The 14,352-nt window shown below is 31.8% G+C and overlaps 1 protein-coding gene across 1 annotated transcript in view; it reads left to right on the top strand.

Annotated features, from left to right (window-relative positions):
- The first annotated feature begins 273 nt into the window (after positions 1 to 273).
- Positions 274 to 14,352, top strand: part of LOC131851737 (bifunctional glutamate/proline--tRNA ligase) — a 31,761-nt gene continuing 17,682 nt past the window's right edge. Inside the window, exons 1-13 of the mRNA XM_059202281.1 lie at positions 274 to 516; positions 606 to 938; positions 1,652 to 1,802; positions 2,129 to 2,242; positions 2,551 to 2,677; positions 3,156 to 3,348; positions 4,223 to 4,394; positions 5,214 to 5,372; positions 5,790 to 5,864; positions 6,380 to 6,524; positions 6,935 to 7,182; positions 7,310 to 7,517; positions 8,212 to 8,400. Coding sequence (XP_059058264.1) covers positions 480 to 516; positions 606 to 938; positions 1,652 to 1,802; positions 2,129 to 2,242; positions 2,551 to 2,677; positions 3,156 to 3,348; positions 4,223 to 4,394; positions 5,214 to 5,372; positions 5,790 to 5,864; positions 6,380 to 6,524; positions 6,935 to 7,182; positions 7,310 to 7,517; positions 8,212 to 8,400 — 2,151 coding nt within the window. The 5' untranslated portion in view covers positions 274 to 479. The remainder of the gene's footprint in view (positions 517 to 605; positions 939 to 1,651; positions 1,803 to 2,128; positions 2,243 to 2,550; positions 2,678 to 3,155; positions 3,349 to 4,222; positions 4,395 to 5,213; positions 5,373 to 5,789; positions 5,865 to 6,379; positions 6,525 to 6,934; positions 7,183 to 7,309; positions 7,518 to 8,211; positions 8,401 to 14,352) is intronic.

Below are 14,352 nucleotides of genomic sequence, written 5' to 3'. Positions count from 1 at the left end.
TAGGAAACAAAACATTGTTACTATTTCCATTCTTTCATTTTACAAAACAAGAGTTTCCATGTGTATAGAATAGATATTTGAATAAAATACATTACATTTGATATTTCTGAACAGAAACAAGTGTAGCTAATGTCACATTGCAGACAGCTGACACGGTTGTCAAAATTGTAAAAAATTATATGTCAATTCTTAATAGTGGAATGTGTTCCATTATGTGGAATTTGCGCTTTGGATCGTAAATTCACACTGTTCGCAGATTTTTTTATTAAACCTGTTCACCTAGTAGTGACACTTCATAGAAGCTTTGTAGTCTACAACTTTCTGTAACTTGTTCAGATGCTAACCGGTTACACAAAATAATGGAATAAGACTAATTCAATTCGGGTTCAATAAGTTCTTTTTATACGTGTAATATCAATTAATAAATTAAAATAAAATAATTCAAGGACGTATCCATAAGTTCCTTCAGTGGTGTAACAATGAAAATCATTTGCAATAAAGCCAACCCACCTTTAGGTATAATATTTTGATTTCTACAGGTTATTTCACGTTGCATCAGGTTTCATGAAGGTGCTTAAAATAGCCGAATGTATTGTATTTTGCAGGTGGTTTGCTAGCTGTTAATTACTATCGATCTCTTGGAAATACCATCGAAATATCCTGGGGCAATGACTCGACTGTTACTCTGCCAAAATCATCTAAACCTGTGCCATATGGAACAAGCAATGACTTGATAAGAATACTAGAGAATGCCTTCAATAAATCTGCTGGTCTACTCCAGAAAGTGACAATGAATCATTGGCTGTCATTCAGTCTGATTCTAGATGATGAGATCTCTAAATCTGTGGACTATTTAGACAAAACTCTGGGCCCATTGACCTATTTAGTAGGGGAATCATTATCTGTGTCTGATTTGGCAGTATTTAGCATATTATATGGTGAGTGAAACATATATAGTAAATCACAAAACATTTAATTAACTATATTGGGATAATGAGGAAAGATTTGTATACATTATTTATTGTTTATATATAAATTAAACACAAAAAATAGATTAATAATAAAAAAAATCTTTTAACCTGTTTATAGTTCTAATATTATAGAGTCATATATACTATATTTCACAACCATGTCATGGGACATCTAAATATACATAGATTGAAGTTTTGCTTTATATTGTTTATCATTTGAGTTAAGTAATTCAAATTTACCCTTTAATATATAAATGTCTACATTTATATGTGAGGTATTTTAAATTAAATTAAATTTATTTATTACTTATATATTTATGCTAGTTTTGGTGGTCTAGTGGTTTAATACACCACTTTACTATCTGATGATTGCAGGTTCAATTCCTTGCATGGTACAAACATTTATGTTCTTGAGTTTATTGTTTGTATCAGTCTGAGTGTTTTCTATGTATAATATCTATTTATGTGCAAAAAGAAATGTATAATGTCTTCAATCAATTCAATCTTTAATGTATATTGTATTATATCAGTTGGTTAGTACCCATAACACAAGTTCTGCTTACATAGATTGCACTAGGGACTAGATGTCACTGTGTAAATTGTCTTGAGATATTATTATTATATTTATTTTCGATTATGTGAGTTATCTTTATTTACCTTAATCATATTTTACTTTACAGTATCTGCTAAATTTAAAGAACTTAGAAATACAAACCCCCCTAATAATATAATTCGTTGGATGAAATTAATCCAGGCGCAACCACCAATTGCTGAAGCATTAAAGGAGATACCATCTGAAGTTATTGAGAATTTATCTAAAGCTTCAACAAGGTTTGTCTCTATTTTTATTCAGTTGAAAAAATTAAGAATTTTTATTTTTTGTTTTGAAATACACCTTCATAACTCTAGCATTTATATATAGCGACCATGTGAAATATGATGTTTACAATTAAAGTCAGTTTATTATTGAATTAAAGTAGTAGTTTTTTATAGTATGTGGTAATTTATGAATAGTTTTTTTTTTAATAAATTTTACACTTTATGTTTAACCAGTATGCAGTAAGCCATCTAAGATGCTGTTTGTAATGATTTGTAAGTGTTGCCGTGTAATACTATGCAGAGCCAAGTAAAAATTGTATTACATAATATTATTTTAGGAGATCACCATCAGCTAATCCAGAAACTGGTGCTCGACAGGAGGGCAAGTTTGTTGAGCTGCCACATGCTGAGATGGGGAAGGTTGTTGTACGATTCCCACCTGAAGCATCTGGGTGAGCGGCTTTGATATCTTTAGCCAATTAAAAAAGATTTTATGGTATATAAATCACAGACAATGATCTCATTACCATGTCTATTACAACCTAGTTGAGATGTCGAATGAGGTAAATACCTTTATTTACCATAAAATGATTCCTGTTAAGCCTTAGTTAATAAAATTAATCATGCCTACTACATAAATATTTAACAATGCTCCTTTTTTTTTTTCTTTCTTTCTGATGATGCCGTCTTGTGGCAAGTAGAGTTAACTATGCAAATGAAGCTGTGAACGTAGCGTTAATAAATATTATTTCTGTGATAGGTATCTTCACATTGGGCATGCAAAGGCAGCTTTACTGAATCAATATTACCAGCAAGCATTCCAAGGAAAGCTTGTCATGAGATTTGATGACACTAATCCTGCTAAAGAGAATGCTGAATTTGAGAAGGTAAGCTTATTTTATTCATCATAATGTTATAACAATATACTTTCGCAATTGTTAGTCAAGCGGTAGATTAAAAAACATGTAATGACTATTCAAAAGTGCTTCAATATAAGTTTATTTGAATAAATGATTTCCTATTCTATTCTATTCTTGTTATCCTATGTGTGTACTCAATGTAAAATTTAAAGTATTTATTCCGATCTAAACTCATGATCTTTAAGGTGTAAGGGGGGCAACCCACTAAGTCATGACACTATTATAATATAACATGAATCTTATTCCCGTGGTAATCTGTATATCTAATATAAATGTTTAACTGATTCATATACCTGTTTTTGATATTGAAATTTTTTGACTTATTCTTTGGGGCTCTATTCTATATTTGAAAAAGGCAACAAGCGATGGTTACTGCTTAACATCAGGTGCGTCGTCAATTTGTATGCCATCCCAATTACTAAAAAAAATACAATAACTGCTGCAGGTAATTTTAGAAGATGTGGAAATGTTGGAGATCAAGCCAGACTTGTTCACACATACGTCACAATACTTCGACCTTATGCTGCAATACTGCGAGAAGTTGATCAAGGAAGGGAAAGCGTTCGTAGATGACACGCCCGCTGAGCAGATGAAGAATGAGAGAGAACAGAAGATAGACAGCAAAAATAAGAGCAATTGTATGTATAGTTTTTTTGTTACATGATATATTTAGTTAATAATAATGGCATGTATTATATAACCACCACACTGATATACATAACCATATTTAACAACATATTCCATGAAAATTTCAGGCTAATTCATACAGCCATTTTTATGTGAAACTTTTATACATATACAGATAAATGATTCTGTCGTCATCACGTATATACATATGGATTCCTCATTACCTGAATATTATCAAATTCGTTTCGGTACTCTAGTTTTTAAAACTAAATGCATGATGTTTATTAATTTTATCATCAGCTGATCAGCTGGCTAGCACGATGTCTTGTGTTTTCAAAGAGTTCCATTGAACTGTCTACCTTCAGTATTCATAATCGTATGTTGATTGATAATGATGACGAAACCGCAATAAAGCAATTTAACCCACCAACAATTCATTTCGGTTATTTCCGTGATACTAAAGAATTTATTATTAATATTGATAATTGTCAATTACTAGTTGTTCTTTAATTTTATTGTTAATATAATAATCTGTTATAAAGATAAAAGGGCATGCCAAAGCTGTTTACAAAGTGATCCAAACGTAAAATCAAATCTTACTAACTAACTTTATAATGTTTTACACAAGTACATAGTCATAATTTGCAATCAAATCACAGCGCGAGAATTGAACCCGAGACATTATTATATAGCAAGGCCATGTGTCATACAACCAAAGCACACTTATCGCATATTAAATCATAAATATTCGCATTGTGTCTATACATAAATATACAAAAAAAAAACTGGTTATCCACTTTGAATTTATGTTAACGAAGTTAAAAATATATTTTTCTCTTGTATGCAGTTTTTCATTGACAATAAAATGTTGATTTAAATCACCAGCGGTAGCTAAAAACCTGCAATTATGGGAGGAAATGAAGAAAGGCTCCGACATAGGCATACAGTGTTGTGTACGCGCTAAGATCGACATGCAGTCTGCAAATGGCTGCCTGCGAGACCCCACCATCTACAGATGCAAGCCTGAGACGCACCCGCGAACCGGCACACAGTACAAGTATGTATTATATATTATTTTATTTAACTGGAATGACATACAAGGTGGGTCACCTGACAGTAAGTTGCTGACACTGATACTGGTCTGCGCCTCCCAGGGGGTGAAGGTTTGAACCTCGGGGCTCCGATATCAATCCCGGGGTAAGTAGATTAAATAGCTCTCTTCGGGTGGGGTACTTAAAAAGTAACTTAAGCTAGGAAGATAAATTGATAAAAAATAGAAATAATTCTTTTTTTTGAGATTTTATACTTTTTGTTTTTAGGTCTATTTGTTTTTTTATTATTCTTTTTTAGTAAGCGGCAACTATAGCCTATATACACTATATAGGCAGCACTTCTGACATCATGTCGGTGTGTACCCTGTAACACGTTGTTATTCCGAAGGTCTAATATATCACGGTACAATATATTTTTTGTAATAATTTCATATACATACTTAATTACTACTGTTTTGGACATTCTAACTAGTACTATTAACTTGATATATATTTATAATATGTTTATATATTTATAATATATAAATATATATAATGTATATGATTGCATAAATAAATAATTTCACAGCTAAATCTATCCTTTTAAATTTTTCCGAAATAAAGACGTTAAAGAGCTCAGTCGTTATAGTTAGTAGTACATCCTACTAATATTATAAATGTAAAAGTTTGGCAGAATTATTATTCGTTACTTTTTCACCCAATAACTACTGGAACCGAAATGCAAATTGGTACAAAAATAGATTGTAATCTAGATTACATAGTATACTTTTTACCAGAATTCATGAGTTCCAACTGTTGCATAATAAAATTATTGTTTGGTACAGAGTATACCCGACGTACGACTTCGCATGTCCGATCGTAGACTCTGTGGAGGGCGTGACCCATGTTCTTCGCACCATGGAGTACCACGATCGTGATCCGCAGTTCTACTGGTTTATCGACGCGCTCGGATTACGGAAGCCTTACATTTGGGAGTACAGCAGGTATGTTCAAGAAATGTTATATTAAGAATTCTTAAGGGTCGACAACCTGACGACCCTAGTGTTTCAGAGACCCTAGTGTTATATACACATTGTAGCTATAAGTAATAATCCAATTTTTTATGTAACTGAAATGGTAAACACGCTGATGGCCAGCACCACAGATATCATATCATTATATCTGACTTCTACGCCATACGGCGAAAACGAATAACTTCCTGATTAGGTAGAGTGCGGACTAGTTACAACAGTATTCTAAAGAAATGTACTTTTTTATTATACAGTAAGGCATACACTTTCAGGAGAGAGTTGTTGCCCTCTACTGGCCCTTCCTCTGGGTTACCATGGATTCTGTTTATAACTATACCCTCTTTAGAATTCGAATCTTTGAAAACGTTAATTTTTAATTTTTGTTTTCAGATTGAGTATGACAAATACTGTATTATCCAAGAGAAAGTTGACTTGGTTCGTGGAGCAAGGTTTAGTCGATGGGTGGTAAGCGCTATATATATTTATGTTGATTCTAGCATTTAAATTTACTTTGTACCTCTTTTTACGAAAAATATACGAAAGGAGTATGAAATTTTATTATTCCAGTCCACCAACTCAAGTTGCTCAACGCGCTATGGCAAGGCTTTGCTCGGAGTTTCTCTAAGGTATCAAATCCGAAACGATGTAATTCGGCAGAGAACTAAGGTCAGGCTCTTCGTATTTGCAACTTGAAGTGTCACTAGACTGGTCATATCTGCCGCAGAACTGAGACTGCGAATTGGCAACCGTAGTGTAGGATGTTCCATAACTAGATGGAGCGACGCATGTTAAGGTTGCTTATAATAAGTGGTAGAGAAGGGCTGAAGATCGTGCCCAGTGACTTGCATTGGGAGAGGCCTATCTTCATATGCAGTGGACATCACTGGGCTGATGATATATGTGATTGGCATGAACCCTCTAATAACTCCATTTAGGATAATACTCGTTAAGGTGTATATACGTGCCTGATTATTGTGCAGGGACGACCCGCGCATGCCAACCGTGCGCGGTGTATTGCGGCGCGGGATGTCGGTGGAAGCGCTGCGGCAGTTCATCCGCGCGCAGGGCTCCAGCCGCTCCGTCGTCTTCATGGAGTGGGACAAGATCTGGGCCACCAACAAGAAGGTACGACCGAATAGTTCTTGCATCAGTCACACAGGTTGTTCCACCTTTGTGACTGGAGCGAGACCACACCTATTATTAAGAAACTGAATAATTGTGCTATATATACTGAACTGAACTGCACTGTATATGTTTATACAAGTACTGAATATGTTTATATTCACAAGAGGGCCCGCAAAAAGTAAAAAATAATACAATATTTATAAATAGAATGGTGGACTCCCGTTGGTTGCGAGTTCAATTCCTCGCATGATTTATTACACATAATTCAGTCTAATTTTCTGTATTACTAGTTTGATATACTATACTATAGAATTAAGTAGTCATAGATTATAATTTATACAATTCGTTCCCTTACGAGGGAAATCGCTGAATAAAACTAGTAACTAAAATAAATGCTTTTACCATTTTAGGTCATCGATCCCATCGCGCCTCGGTATACTGCCTTAGAGTCGAATCCAGTACCAGTGAATCTAAAAGGCGTATCATCAGACACTAGTCTCACAGTGGCCCTCCATCCTAAGAATCCTGAAGTAGGCTCCAAAAAAATATGGGTCTCGAAACGGCTGCTTATAGACCAAGCGGACGCTAAGACGCTAAAAGAAGGAGAAAACGCAACCTTTATTAATTACGGCAACATATTGATTGATAAAATACACAAGTGAGTGTAAATCTAATAATAATATTTTCTACAATAATTAAGAAATATTTTTTCTTTAGTAAATATGTAGGTGCTGATACTAAGCACAACATTAGGCTTTCGTTTTATCTTATTTTTCTTTTGGCAGAACACCAGATGGAACTGTAACTAGCATTGATGGAACCCCAAATCTCGATAATAAGGATTACAAGAAAACGCTGAAACTAACGTGGTTAGCGGAGACCTCAAATTCACCTACTGTTGAGGTGTACTGCGTTTATTTCGACCATATTATATCGAAGCCTTTACTGGGCAAGGATGAGGATTTCAAGCAGTTTATTGGACATCAGACTAGGGTAAGTTGTTTTGTTGTTTGGGCTATTCCTAGGATTGGTGATCTATTTTTATTAGTGCATGATAATGGAATGTTGCACCCGCCTTCGTTAAAGGTTTACGATGACGGGGCACAGGTCAGTTAGCCCATCGTGAGAAATTCACCAGGAAATTATGATGATTTCCAAGTGAGCCGCGTGGAAGTCAACATGGTAAATTGCTAGTGGTGGGGTACGGTGATCTATTGGGATCGCGATTTTAGAGTTCGCTACCTAAAGTCTTGAGGCATAAAGATATTCTTAAGAGCGATGTTTTACATCCTCGGGTTAGTGTATACTTTCCAAAGGAGTTATTTGCATGAGTATAGCCCACTCATTATGTGTAGTGGCGTTTCTTCTTCAACTTGGCAAAATTTGTAAATGTTTATTAATTATATGTTTAAGTTTTGTGTGTTTATTTAATTTGCAGTGTCCAGTCAAAATACATATATTGTTTTTACTCTATAGGACCAGTCTTAATGTATTGATTAGAGTACCCTGTTCCTAGGGATACAAATTAATAAAATTTAAATGTCTGTTTGTATTTTCAAATTATCAGCTTTTTATTAAATATGAAAGTATATAAAAAACAGTTGATACTGCATTAAAAAAATATTTATGAAATGAAATAATATATTCGTATTATCGAAAATTCAGTGGTTGTTCAAACATTTTTTAGTGGGAAATACCAATGTTGGGTGAGCCGGAACTCCTCAAGTTGAAGGTGGGCGACGTGATACAACTGCAGCGGCGCGGCTTCTTCCGCGTGGACGTGAGCCCCTCCCCCCCGTCGCCACACACCGCCCGCGCGGCCCCGCTCGTGTTGTTCCACATTCCTGATGGACACACCAAGGACATGCCCGGACAGGTTAGTGCATTTTTTGTGTCTACCCTTATATGTCAACACTCGGCACCCTTCCATTTGTTTACGTCTCCACATAACTTAGATTTAAGTGAAGTGTAAAATCCGCCCATGTTACGACACCGCGTAGCGTTATTAATGAGCCATGTTACTTGTCAATGTAGTTACTTGTTATTCCACCGGTATACCTACCTACATTCTGCAGGAAACAAATTAATAAATTAGCGACACCTCATCACATCATACACACTACAGTGGTTATGTGATAATATCACGTTACATATTGATAACACAGGAAATAAGGGAGGGGGGCATTGTTGTTAGTTATTTAGAAGTGGATTTTTCAATATTGAATTAATATTTAAATTTTTTAGTTAATCCAAAATTGTAAATAGTGTGCGATATAAATGACCGTGGTAAACCTCATGCGTTGCCTTTCCTAATGACTAATGTGTCATGGAGGGTATGGAGATGCTATGATTTTATTAAACTGCTACATCTCATCCTTCAAACTAAGACACAGCTTACAAAATAATCTGACTTTGTACAAAGTCTACTTTGGTTGGAATTCTGAAATGCTTTTTGCAGTAACTTCGGATACTTATTATCAGTTTTAATGTCATTTTGCAGCCCTTCAAAAGCCCCTTACTACTGTTACATTGATAGGGAAGTCGAGTCTAATTGAAATCAATTGTCAACATTTGTCTATGATTATTCTGTAAAATTGTAAAACTGACTGTTACATATCTTATATAAGATTCTGACACAGTTATCGGCTTCCCTATGAAGTTCTTAATGTTGCTATTTAAATATATTCTGCGACTGATTTCTACACTGAAGATAATAGTAATGTAAATAAAACAGTCGAAAATAAATTAACTAATTTTATTTTAACATAAAGAGTATTTTTATTTCTATACATAAAAAAACAAGATTGGCTATTTGCCAACAACTAATTATAACGAATTATAATATTTGAAAGTTTTAATACTTATTTATGTCAATCAATATTGTAAATAATAACATTTAAACTATGAAACTTAACACCCTATTAGGAACAATATTTTTAAAATAACAACATAAGCATAATTAAATGTATAGTAATAAAAATGGTAATTCCCAACAAAAATAGTGATACCGACGTAAATTACTAAGAAATAAAAAGGGGTTTGTAGAAATAGACCAACTCAATGGGCATTCTCTTGTAAGGGGTTCATATGTATTTTGTAAACTTCTGAAACAAGTGTTAGTAACATTTGTTCCAGAAGTTTACAGAATAAATTGAGCAATGTTAATTCTTTCTCTTTTTCGTCACAGTGATAGTGAATATTCCCAGTATCTTGTAAGTATGCTTTGTAAATAGAAGATTCTGCAATGCTGCTTTTTATAAATGTAAATATATGCTTTCTCTGAAAACTAAATACACCAAGAAATTGTATGTTTTGTTTATAAATTTTCATTAATATTACATTTAAATTCAGAAATAATTTATCGCGAACACCTAAACTGTGGAACAAGCAAATCAAGGTTTTCTCTACAGACTACAAGTGTGGGGTTTTTGTGTGAAATTACAGGCATAACATAATCCTCTGGAATAGCAACATATGAGTTGTACTATGGGTGTCATGTCATAACTTGATATTCTCTTTATAATATTAAAATAAAATAGGATCGCATTAATATATTAATAAGCTGATTATCACATCCACTTCGGACTTTAATATATTACCTTATCTAATATACATGTGTGCTCTGTAAAACATGTCACTAAAATGGTGATCTTAAAATACTGTATCATAATAATCAATAATGATCTCTCGATTAACATTCGTCGAGATAAAATTTTGTTATTATCTGAATCGAAAATACTCTATATTGAAGTTACATAATTTTAATATTTGTTTGAATGATCTAGATGTTCTGTAGGCTATGATCTTATATCTGAACTTACATTTATTATTGTCGTTAACATTATGCTGTTGGCTCTTGTTTAGCTTTGTTATTTTTTTAATTGTAAACACTGGACGGGATCTGTTTGCTTGTATGTTAATATATTAATTTGTAAATGTACAACATACATTAATATTTCATTTCCTTGTATAACTTGTTACGTATTTAAAATCTAGTTATCCAAATATACCATCAATATTTAGCCTGGAAATTTTCCCATCCGAATTTGTATGGTTTTTAATTTGTTTACATTTTGTATATGTTTTTGCAGATAACATCTCTTTTTCTGGACTATGCATTACTTAACAAATCATTGTCTGTAATACAAGTAGAAATATTTTCTTCTAGGTCTACTTATAATAATGTTGCATTAAGAGTATTAGTTGTGGCTGCAATAGTATTTTTATTATCGATTGTTTCATTTTCATTGACTACTAAATCCATTGCTTTAATTTTTAATGTCACATCTATAAAATCTGTCAGCTTTTTATTTACAATATATATAATTTAGTAAAAGCGACAGGTCGCTTTTACAACAACATTCGCTTCGCTTTTAATACAGGTATTAATATGATTTTGAACGTCGTACTTTACTTCTTTGCTCTTCGATTCATTTTCTAGATCCTGGACCTTGTTCAATAAAATAATGCTTCTAGAATTACAATCATTCCTATGTTCTTCAAAATATCTTCTGTCAGTAATAAGGCTGGTACCTTCTACGGACGTATTTTAGTTGATAATGGTTTCGTTAATCTCAATTTGTGCATAAATAGTATATTATTTCTGTTGGCATTATTTCCGTTTGTTCCGTTACAGTTTATATCTTATTTAAGTTGTCTATGTGCAGTTATGAGCAGATAGCATACTACACATCAATAGTGTCTCGTTTTTAATAGCTATTTCCTTTCTATCTATAATTTCTTCATTGACATTTTTTTTATAATTGGGTTATTTGAATATTTTTCTCTGGATATTAACTCTTCCAAAACTGGTCTGGTTTTTTTCAGTAATATTAACCGTCCGATTCTATATTTGATAATATATACGGTTCCCACTTGTTGTCTACTGTAAGATTTATAAAAATGGCATTGTTTACTTCTACAGTTGTTGCAGTTTTTGCTAATTTCTTATTGTAATTGTGTTGATTCTTATCTAATGTTTATGTCAAACTGTCATCACTTAAATCTATAATCTTGGTTTCTTTTTTCAAACTCATTTCATTAGTAATTCTGCTTCTTTTCTAACATATGGTATTGCCATTATAATAATACTTTTGCATATAATATTAGTATTCTTAGATGTAGAACGCTACTTGTGATCTTTGGTATCATTAACAATTAACATTATATCTTTATATTTTCCGAATTTACGAATTTTTAAATGTTGATCTGAAAAAAAAAATGCAGATTTTAGGCGTTATATTGTCAGATTATTTAAAATTCTCCCTCTTTTAAAGATAGATTTGTCTTAGAATAATAGACACTAGGATATTGTCACCTTCATCTTTTTCTCATAAATACTTAATAGATACCCTATCAATGGGACATAGTAACCAGATACTTCAATGTAACACTTGCATTTAAAGTCTAGTAGTCTAGTCTTGTCTACTAAGAAACTGCAGAAACTGTGTTACCCTTACATTTTACTATTGTTATTTAGTATATGTATAACATCGATATTTTAATGTACAAATGTCGGCTAACTAATGTTACACGATCAACAGTATCTTGTTCAGTTCTTACAAAAATGTTTTTTGTAACTACAATACGAATTTATATTATTTCGTGTCAACTTACCTATTTACAATCTCTATTATATCTTCGCATTGCACGTGAAGTCAAATTAGAACTAATGCTTAGTTTTAATTTTAATCAATCTTGTCTTTAGCATTACTTTGTGTTTTCTGAAATTCATTGTCACAACTATTTAAAGTATCAACAATTTCATCAACATTTATATCGTCTAGAAAGCTGAATTCATCCTTAATTGGTTCAGATTTTCTTTCAATGTCAGTTTCTTCAAGTTCTTTAACCATATCATTCGATGATTTATAGTATATATTTATTACAACATTTATTTTCTTACTTTCATCAGGTCTAAATTCCGGTTCAAAGTCCTTCACTTTTACTGAGACATTAATGTTATTATTGCCTTTTTTATATTTATCATTGTCGACTGTTACTAATAATTTTTCAAATTTATTCATAGATAATCTGTTTTTGCGCATTTCGTACATTTTTTTCCTACAACTTTTAAATATTTCATTTTTCTGATCGTATTTTGTTCTTAAATTGATATTATTATTACTCTTATTTTTCGCATTGTATACCTTAGCAACTTGAATTACACTTTTAGAAGACTTTATTTTAGTTTCATGTGTGTCTTCAATTGGTTTCTTTAAACTTGAAGTTGATCCTTTAAGCTTTGATTTTTGTTTACTATCTCTACATGTTTTATAGTCTTTTAAAACTCTTTCCTCTTTACACTTCGTCATATATTTAACGGATGACTTAACTAATGTGCTATTTTGTTTTATTTTATCTTCAATAATGGTATTCCTTCGACTTTTATTGATTGCTTTATCTTTATTTTTAATTTTTGTTTTGATTTCTGAATTATTTATGTCAGCCCGAGATTTACGGTTTAAGGTTTTATGAAGATTAATTTCACATTTTTTCCCACCATCATATTTTTTTTTTACCGATAATTTCTCTTTATATTTCAGTTCTGAGATCTTATTTTTAGCAACAATATCATTTGTATTTTTGCTTTTATATTTACAATTTTGCGATCCTAATACTTCTTTTCTATTATTTTTTGGTATATACTGTCTTTTTGTTTTAGAATCCTCTGTGTGACTTTTATCTTTATAGCGTATTTGTTTGCCGGTTATTAAACTGTCATTTATAACTGAACTGCAAGTTTTACTTAAAGTATTTTGGTTAGTATCTATATTATCACTTAGGTTCTCTAAATTATTAGTGAACATTTTATTACTTTTATTGAAACAGTTAGAGTAATTATTTATCAAATTATTTCTAATTTTTGGTATAATACATTTTTTATTGGTATTATTATACATTTTTAAATTATTGCAATCTGTAATGACACAAGTTTTATTGCTCGCTAATAAATTTGATTCTGTATGTAAACATTTTTTTACCTTATTTTTATCATTTTGTTGTAGTGTTCCAATTTTTTTATATTTCCGTTCATTGATTTTATTTTCAGCCTTTTTGTCATTTAGGAGTTTAGTAAGCTGTTTTTTATTATCACGTTTATAATTAGGTAAGACTGTTATACGCGCAGCATCATTCTTAATATGATTTTTGGATTTTACTTCTAATTGCCCTGTGGAATTTGATTCTAAGGATGGTATAGATTCCATTACTACAATATTTTTATTTAAATTATGTATTGCTTCTGTGGCATCTTTATTTAAATCCATGTTGTCTGCAGGAAATTGCGCACTTCTATCACAATTTGTTATCACTGTATGGACACCATTTCCCAAATTGTTTTTAATTTTTGGTATAACAAACATTTTTTTAGTGTTCTGACTTTGCAACTTGGTGCCAATACTAGTTTTATTGTATGCATTTGATTTAGGCTCTATTGATGTATGAAAACTTTCTTTATAACTTGTATAAGACTCAACATTACTTTTTGTCTGAAATAAATGTGTAAAATAAAAATGTATTTTCATAGAAGAAACCAGAAAAATGATTTAAAACAATAGTCTATATGCAGCCTAGGATGCAACTATTAAATATTTTCTGTGATATCAATACACAAGATTAATACTAGTAGGAAATAGCTATTATTATCGACATTAAAAAACGAATCCAATATTTTTAAATTAATGATTTCATTATAATAAATCAGTAGCTGGTCATAACATGTACAAATGTCTCATATAGGTAGATATCTAATTACACTGACTAAGTGAATTTCTGTTTACAATGTGAGTGTGAGTTGCAAAAGTATATTGCAAATAAATTGGACAAA

This window comes from Achroia grisella, unplaced genomic scaffold, assembly GCF_030625045.1.
Source record: "Achroia grisella isolate CSIRO2021 unplaced genomic scaffold, CSIRO_AGI_Agris_v1 utg807, whole genome shotgun sequence".
Lineage (NCBI taxonomy): Eukaryota > Metazoa > Arthropoda > Insecta > Lepidoptera > Pyralidae > Achroia > Achroia grisella.
This window is presented reverse-complemented; position numbering and strand designations above follow the sequence as displayed.